The sequence below is a fragment of the Lucilia sericata genome, unplaced genomic scaffold (assembly GCF_015586225.1).
Source record: "Lucilia sericata isolate MDLA Ls3-8-SP2 unplaced genomic scaffold, ASM1558622v1 Contig000504F_arrow, whole genome shotgun sequence".
NCBI classification, from domain to species: Eukaryota; Metazoa; Arthropoda; class Insecta; order Diptera; family Calliphoridae; genus Lucilia; species Lucilia sericata.
Window position 1 is genome coordinate 268,958 of NW_023994518.1, and position 9,226 is coordinate 278,183.

Consider the following 9,226-nt stretch of genomic DNA (forward strand, 5'->3'; position numbering starts at 1 on the left):
AAAGAAATAAAATTCAAAAGCTTCCTTCTTAGGCTTCAAGTCAAGCCTTAAAGAGTCCGAAGTTTTCACAGATCTACTGTTGTGGCAACGTTGATCAGGAATCATTAAAGAGAGTGAGATCGTTCGGGAGCTTTTTTGGTTCTTAATCAGTAACTTTTATTCGTTTCACGAATCATTACTTAGATTGTCAATTCTAATAGACATGAAAACTATTCGATAGGAACTGGAATTTATCGTTGGCAGTCATTTGAAGAATGAGATCGTGACAATTTCACATTTGACACGATAATTGTTTGATAGGTTTCATAATCAAAGAATTATGATCCTATTTTCATGGATTAATCGTGGATCTAAAGATGTAGAAACTTTGTCTATGCAGTAATCATTTAGTTGTTAAACTTTCTAAGATTAAGAATGAGATCATTTTATTATCCCCGGGACCTTAAACTTTAGCTATTTGCTTCAATGTTAGCAGAGGTTTCACTTTGTTATTCCAAAGAAAATGAAGTAGAATCCGATGTGAGTAACTTGAAAAATCCACTCAGCTCACGAATGTTCATTGTATCATCCGGTTATTTCAAAAATCTGGCGACAGAGTGCTTTGTCCCCGATATAAAATATCTAAACTTTTCAATTGAATTTTGAAATGATTTGATTTTTGTGATACCCAGGTTCCTTTCACCTTTCTTTCGCCAAAATTTCACTATTGTTATACATACAACTGTAGTTTCCAAAAATTTTTCAATTTCCCTAAATTTCGATCTACCAAAATTGAAGAAGATCGTTCAAAAATCATTACAAAACACAATTACTCATGATTGTTCGGTATTTCTATAAATTTCGATCTTCTTCTTATATTAAAGAAGATCACTCGAGAATACAATTACTCATGATAGTTCGTTAGGCACGAGACAAGTTTCACAGTTCCAATTGGAATGGTTTTTTCCAAAGACATTCGAGAGCACTGATTCACTACACACGATTTAAAAACAACATCAAAAACGACACTTTTTTTATTCTTTCAGCATATCTTTATTAGCCGTCGGCAAAACTTTTTCTTACAAAAACTCCCAAACTTTATTTAGGAATTATTTCAATAACCATCTACCTTTTAAGTCCAAAAGAAAAAAGAAACTAAATTTCCTGCAACTTACCCGAACTAGGACGATCACTGTAACGGGTACAATAAACCCAAGCTGGCCATACTATAGGGCCATTCCCCGTACCCGTGGCCGAAGTCGAGGTAGCCGTTGTTGTTGTACTCTCCTCTGATTTACTCGAAGAATTTACATTTTTATTAGTCCCACTACCGCCATTCTCCAAAGACGTGGAAAAACCAGGTGATAATGTAGGAGTCTGAGAGGGAGATGATTTCACTAAATCAGCAGCACCATTAGCACTACTATAATTACTGCTAACAGCTGTACTACTCGAATCATTGCTATTCGTACAGATGGTGGCCAAAGAAGTGGAAAATGTTTGTGTCGAGGGCGATATATTATGTACCAACGATTGGGTCGTATGATCCAGTGAGTCAGTTAACACTGTATGGGCGCTATTGGAGGCTACAGATGAGGAGGAGGACGAAGTAGTGTTAAGACGGTTATGCCTTTGTGAGTGTGATTTATGTTGACCACTTTTTCTTATTTGAGGCGGTGAGTCCAGACTATTAGAGCGACCAAAATCTGCTTTAAGTATATTGTCTATGCTAAATTTTAAAGCCCTTTCATGAAGATTATCATTATTGTCATGCAGCAGACCGGGTAAATGAGCCTGCATTTGGGTCTGCAATTGATTGAGTGTGGACATCATGTGTTGGGTACTGGTAGTAGAGGCTGGAGAATGTTGTTTACTTAGATCGGTTAATTTGGCCAAGGTATCATATTGCTGATGCAGGTGTTGATGCTGCTGCTGTTGTTGTTGTTGTTGCAGCATATGATGGGTATGTTGTGTATGATTTAAAGGTTTATGATTTTGTTGAGCGGCCGCTGAGAGAGCAGCAGCAGCTGCTGCACTTAATTGTCCTATTTTAGCTAAAGGATTAAGATGATGCACTAGATTGGGTGTTGGCGAAATTTGATGTGTATGATGCAGTTGTGTTAGGCTTTGGGAACGCAGCGTAAAGGCACTGGCTCGAGCGGCAGCCATTAATTGCATTTGATGTTTCATTAGTTCCTCTGCATAAAGATGAGATTTCCTTAGAAACTCCTCTTGAAAAGGAGAAATATTTGCCGCTGTAGTGGCGGCATTAGGCTGCAGACCAAAAGGCACCGGAAATCTTAAGTTATGGGCCAAAGCAAAAGGATTTATGCCCGTTTCTTGAGAAGAAACCGAGGGAGAATGTTGCATTTCCTCATTGGAAGAATTCGAGTGAGTATCACTAATATCCAAAATCTCCTCATCCTCTCCAACACTGGCGGCAGGCTCCTCTCCAGGATTTTCCTTACCCACCGAAAGTTCACTGCACAAACTAATATTATCATCCTCCTCTGGCTGGACATGTTGTAATGGGAAGTTCTCCTCTGCCTCAGCTTCATCCTCTTCATCACTTACTATGCGCACCAGGTCTTCAGTATCCTCTGAAGAATTATTGGTTATTTCTGAAGCGGTATTAGCCATAGTTTTACCGTTAATGTAGGCGCTAAATAATACGGGTTGTTTATGCTTTAAACTTAAATTTGAAGCACACTTTTGCAACACCAGACTAAAGTCCGGGTGCATGTTATGGCATGTATGAAAGTTACACAAAATTTAGACACTTTTTTTAAAGGATATTTTTGAAATTTTTTGTAATTTTTTTTTTAATTTAAGTTTTTTTTTTAATTTAAAACAGTTTTTATTTAAATATTTTTATCACATTAGCATTAGAAGTTTAATTACACAAAAGCCGTCGGTAGTTAGACGTCCTCATTGTGTAGGTTGTTGACGTTTAGGCAATTGAAATAAACCGTTATTTCAATAATAATAATAATGATAAGAGTGATTAAAATTCATTGATTTGTTTGACTTATTGGTTTTTATTGCTCATTTAAGCCTTTTAACATACACACACACACTCACGCTCTTAACTTAAACAACAATTCCAATTCAATGATCTAATACCATTAACACTAATTCAATAAAATTTTATTTGTTTTTTTCTTGATTTCTTCTAATTTTATTGCAAAAAAAAAACTAAATAAACAACTAAAAGATACACATGCATGTATAAGCATGCACATACAACGCCACCAACAACAACATCAACTCAATTTGCAGTTTAACAACAAATCGTTGCTGTATAAAGGAGCTAATGCGGTTACGGTGTAAGCAATAAACAACAAACAAAAAAAAAACCAACAACAATACCAAAGCTATACAACAGACGTGCAGTATAACCGCTTTACGGTTATAACAACTCAGAACGCGTTAGGTAACTGAAGAGCGCAAATATTAAAAGCATACAATACATTTGAAATGTAGCGTACGTTTATGTATACGCCAGCGCCCAGCGTTAACGTCGGAATGGGTGTGCTTATTAGGAAAAACTCAACATGTTTGACTACATTATTGTTTTGTTGTTTTTTTTTTTTGTTCAGCTTTGTCTTGTTTCTTTTTACATCATTTTTCTCCAACCAAATGCCAGAAAGAGATGACTAAAGTATACAGCTGTTAAACAGCAAAAGCCAACAAGAACAACAACATTAATCCAAACAAATACCCTTAAAGTGTGCCGTTGTGTGTTTATTACTCAAATAAAAAGGTAGTGTTGATATTAATATGCAGCTGTTTCTTTCTAACTTAAAGTGTTTACTAACCAATAGACTCATACATCTATCACTCTCTTTCTTTTACTTTTGTTTTTATTATTAATTCCTGTTTTTTTTTCAATTTATTTCCCATAACGAATTCTTTTTCCACTTCCTTTACTCAAGTACTACTTTTCATCCATGTACATATGTATAAGTGTATGTGCCTCTCCTTTTTTCCTTTTTTATATTTCAATGAGAGTTTTGCTGTCATTATCATCATCATCGTCATCATTATCATTATCATCTTTGCCATATTACTTATTAAATTACCCTCTGTACGTGTGAATAGTTAGTTGTCTACAAACAACATAATGTTATTAGATTATGTGTGAGCGTCAGTTGAGGTTATGTTTAGTGCTGCTTGCTGCTCATCTCTCGTGTCGTATTGTAAACTATATGAAGGTATAGTAAATGTATGGATTTGTTAATTAAGTGCAACTCCACGACATTTGAGCTTTGAGAGTTTAAATGAGTTCGGTATTATTGTTGTTCATTTACTTTGCTTTAATTTCTACTCTGTTTTTCATTTCACTTCTGTTATGTTGTATTTTTTTCCTTTAGTTTTTATTCCTTGTGTTATATTATTATCGTTAAAGTATTTGCCATATCCCAGTGAACATTTTCATAACTATTTGTTGATAAGTTCTTTAAGAAATACGGGAGTTGCATATAGATGTGTGAGTATTGTGATAACGAAACAAACCCCATATTAGGAAAGTACTCCGAAGAATCTATGGAATTGAATACCCTAATTTCACCGATAAGTACCTTACCCTGTACACGGTCGAGTAGCCCTAAAATAGACTTTGAAATACCGGCCCACACATACATATATAAGTGGTTTAAATAGTAAGAAGATCTGGTGGAGTACTATTTACTACATGTTGACTTAAAAAATTTAGTTTATTCCTGTGGAAATCGCACTGTATGCTTATCTTCAGATCATCAAAACCTTCTGATTCCTTAATATTTACAATACCCATATTGAATCATACGATAGTTGAAGACAATTCTGTTCACACGATCCAATCATACGATAGTTGAAGACAATTCTGTTCACACGATCCAATTACATCTGAATTTATCTTGAAATCATCTGATATAGATCTCATTTATAACAGCTTGTATAGAGGGATCCCTGACAAAGATCGATATAAATCGAGAAATGAAGTTATCGTCAAAAGCAATTAGTTTACATAGAAGTACCAGCCCAAATGGTGAATAAAATGACACCGTTTTGCCAGAAGGTAGGCCAGTAGGTTCCCGTGTAAAGATCTCTACAAAAGCCATACTTACGGACGTTTTCAGAGTCTGGTCTGCCTAAAAACCATTCCGGAAACTTCTTATTTAAATAACGTTCTATCTACAACTCCTTGTAGGTATTTTCGGAAATTGAAATCCCTAACGTCACTTGGACTCCTAAGATAATACAAAAAAAAGATTGGAAATCTAGGCAGGATTATATTTGAATGCAGAGCAGAGCAAGTTGTCCTACTGTATGCGACATTAACAAAGATTAAAAACGATGAGAGGGAGTAATCCTACGCAGTTCTGCTCAAGTATAGCTGCCTTTTTCCTAGGGATTATATTAAATCACAATATCAATCGCCCATCAACGTTAGAAGTGCAACAGTCCAATATCGATCTGGAAATTCCTGGTATTTTGGTCGATTTCTATGTGCTCGAGTCATGGAAAATTGAGTCCGGTGTATTCACTCTTCATAGCATTGGCTTGTCACACGGTACATTCGCGCCTAGTTGTAGATTGTAGAAATGTCCTTAGGGACATTATGAGACTGTTTGTCATTAGATTGTGTTGGGTGCCGGGGCACTGTAATGTGCATGTTAATGAGATTGCGGACGAACTGGCTAGATTAGATTCGAACCTTGATATATGTAGATGATAGAGAAAGGATGATAAAACCACCCATTTGTAGCTATTATAGGCTGATATTCGAAAGAATCCGTGACATCATAAACAAGTCCTGGATTAGTAGATTATGATAGGGATACTAACGGGACACTGCTCAGTTAGGGCCTTTGTCGATAAGTGGGACAGCAGTATACCGGACTATTGAAGGTTATGCGAGAATGAGGAGGAAATAGAATCGATCGAGCATATAATTTGCTACTCTCCTAGTATACAGAATCTCAGGCAGTTTACAAGGTTTTGTCAAGGGCGTTAGTCACTTCTTCGACTGGGCCTTATAGGGGGGACAAAGTTTTTCTCTCTCATCTCTTTATTCTCTAGGATACTGACTTGTGTTTTTGTTTCTCTGTTTTTGTATCTTCACTCTTTAATGGGAATCACAATGGACCTTATAGTCTCCGAGTGAATATGCACCGTTTTTTATGGTGGTATAACCCTTCTTAACCTAACCTGTGCTCTCTCGCTATGTCTTCGATCGCGGTAAAAGCTCTTAATTATAGACGCTCTTTGTAACAAATTGTGGAAGAGTTCAGAGTTAAACATATATAAAATATGGAAAACTTCAGCTAAAAGTCAAAAGCTTCAAATACAAAAGATATGCGGCAGTTGAAAACACTTCGACGTCTTGCACTGGATCGTAAAGTCAAGAAGAAGAATGCAATTTCCATGATCATGTAATCTGTTTGATCTATTAAATATTGAATTCAAGCCCATTAAGAGAGGAAAAAAATACATCATTATGGTCTCTTAAGTCATTAGAATTGCGCTCATTTCTCCGATTTCAAAAATATCTTATTTCCTATACCAAATCAAAACAACTGAACGTGTAAATTATTAAGATCGTTTTTGACTTTTTATAGAAGATTTTCTGTAATTTCTAACATATTATAACCAAATATGTATTTTCAATTGTATCCTCTTGGGTTCCCTATGAAAGTGTGTTTTTCAGTCCATCTGTTTGTTAAAAGCTTGATATAGACCTAGCAAAAAAAAGTCCTAAGATGTGATTTTTGCAGAAGTTTTCCCACAAATATTCTCTATTGATAAGATTTTATTACTTTTGAAAAAGGTCATAACGATTCGATCGGTCACGACCCCCTAATTCTACAGATATTTCGTCACTTTTCAATTTAAACATTTACTGGGATAGTAAATTTGGCTCGATTTGAGTGTGTGTGTGTGCTTGTCTGAGCTGTTGGCTGCCAAGTCCTCTTTAGTGTCTGTGTAATTTCGGAGAATTTATTTGTTGAATTAATACTTTTGGGTGCTTTGGTAGGATATACATACATATACTAATTTATAGTATATTTGCAACTACATTAAATACAGGGTAAAGCGTAAACAGTTACCCTCCTTAAGGATGAAAAATTTAAGTTTTAAAAACTTTTTCCAATTAGAAGAATTGGTTTTTAAAAAACCAGTTTTAATTGAGATCCGATAATGTGCTCGAAAACAGTTTACAGGCAGTCCAAGTTTACGATTTCCGATTACGATTTCTTGATCGTTAAGAAAATGTTACCATATTATATGAGTGATTGGTTGACAAGGTATTTACTTTCTAGTCTTTGTCTAAAGAAATTCCAATTATTACGAAATTATAAAACCAAATTGATCACCCTTTCAAAACACTACATAAGTTTATATATAAAATGTTCTACCTTTTAATTTAGCACAAAATGATAAGAGTACAGAAAAAAGACACGAGTTTGAATTTCTAATGTTTGCTAAAACAATTCTACCATAAAGCAGTAACGTACCTGGAAAAAGGATTTACCAATATGCCTAAACTCTTCTCTAGGCCCCCTATTTACTACACGCCCTTTGACCTAAATACCTCTTTACAGCATCTGCAGTAATCAACATTTTGATTAAGCATTTAAGAACTAAAACTACTACTGCAAAATACTCGTACACATACATATAGACATTGTTATATAAATATTGGGGAAAACAGTATCTGCATTATAAATTATATATTTTCATTTATTCTTACTCTATTACACCTTGTTAAGACATGTCTGTTTTTATAAAATACCAAAAATAATTGCATCTAAATAAATATAAAATGTTTATTAGTTTACTTTTGCATAGATATATTTTTTATATATTTTAATTGTTTAGGTTTTTTTTGCTTGGATTTTATATCTATAGTTTTTGAAAAATAAATCTTTTGATTTGATTCTTAGTATAAAGGTTGAGATTTTTCTAATTGATTACTGTCTGCTGCAGATTTTTGGGTATGGAGAGAGTTTGGGAATAAAATGGAAATAATATACAGTGGAAACGAGATAAAGTGTAAAAGTTATTGGTTAAAGGAATCATACTTTAATAAAACGTAAAAGTTAGGTTATATAGAACATACGCAATCTAGACATTTGGCCCATTACGTTTCTCTTAAGATAATTGCTCTCTAACAATTGAGGAGATCATTAAAGAGACTTACTATTCTCAGTGCTAATAGTTTAGATTTGGACCATTTTGATTTCACTTTGATTTGCTGGATCATATATAAGTTCGATAAAGTACCAGAGAGTGAATGCAATAGAGATGACATTTCGATTTTTCCGATTCTTTCTGAGGTTGTATCGATGAAAAAAGCGCATACATAAAGCAATTTAGCCTCGTACGTCATTCATCTTATTTTCATACTTTTAACATGATTCCTCTCTAGACTGAATGCAATTGAAAAGCCATTTCGACCTTATGATGTTCCGAAGTGAGAGGTTATAGACGTCTCGAGACTTAATACTCGGATTCTTCTAGCAGTCATATCGATGGCGCAAATTTAAGGCTGCAAAAAGAGAGGTAATCTCGTAGTAGAATACAATTGAAAACACATTTCGAACTTATGACGTTCAAGATAAGAGATTTTAAACTTCCTAAGGCTTAATTCTCGGATTCTTGTAGCATCAGTAAGTATCGATGGCGCAAATTTCTGGCAGGAAAAAGTGAGGTAATCTTATATAAACAGTACCCAGTTTCTGCAATGCTTTAACCGACATTCTCTTTTCGCCAATTTGAGTTTAAGCCACAGCCACTACCCCGAAGGAACTTCTACCAACAGGTCAGCCAGGACAAAGTCCTGCGGGCAACTGGTCACCCGTAGTGCCAGATTATGTAGTTCTCTGGTTCCAAGGAAAGGTCGGGGATACATTTGATCATAACCAGTTTATAGTCTCGGCAGACTAGAGGTACTGATATCACCTCTTTATCACGGGATGGCAATACACCAAGATGGGGTCATTCATCTAGGAAGCATGCCTCGGGGGACAAAGGATGAACAATGAAAATACAGAAACTTGGAATGCGTAACCGAATGCCTCAAGAAATTACGACATCTGCTGATCTACCTAATCTTTCTTTAAAGAAAGCGAAATCGAGAAAGTTAACCAATCGAACGGTATCAGGTGATGAGTTTCTGTAGTATAGACTGTTATAAGGAAAACTGAGGAAAGTATATAAGCAATTGCATTCGATCTATCGACTTAGATGACTATGCCTCGAG

The 9,226-nt window shown here is 35.1% G+C and overlaps 1 protein-coding gene across 1 annotated transcript in view; it reads right to left on the reverse strand.

The window, feature by feature from the left end:
* The window catches only part of LOC119605627 (homeobox protein invected), a 142,068-nt gene extending 138,666 nt beyond the window's left edge, over nucleotides 1-3,402 (reverse strand). The window contains exon 1 of the mRNA XM_037958841.1: nucleotides 1,155-3,402. Within this exon, the coding sequence (XP_037814769.1) occupies nucleotides 1,155-2,721 (1,567 nt within the window). The 5' untranslated portion in view covers nucleotides 2,722-3,402. The remainder of the gene's footprint in view (nucleotides 1-1,154) is intronic.
* Nucleotides 3,403-9,226: the final 5,824 nt, after the last annotated feature.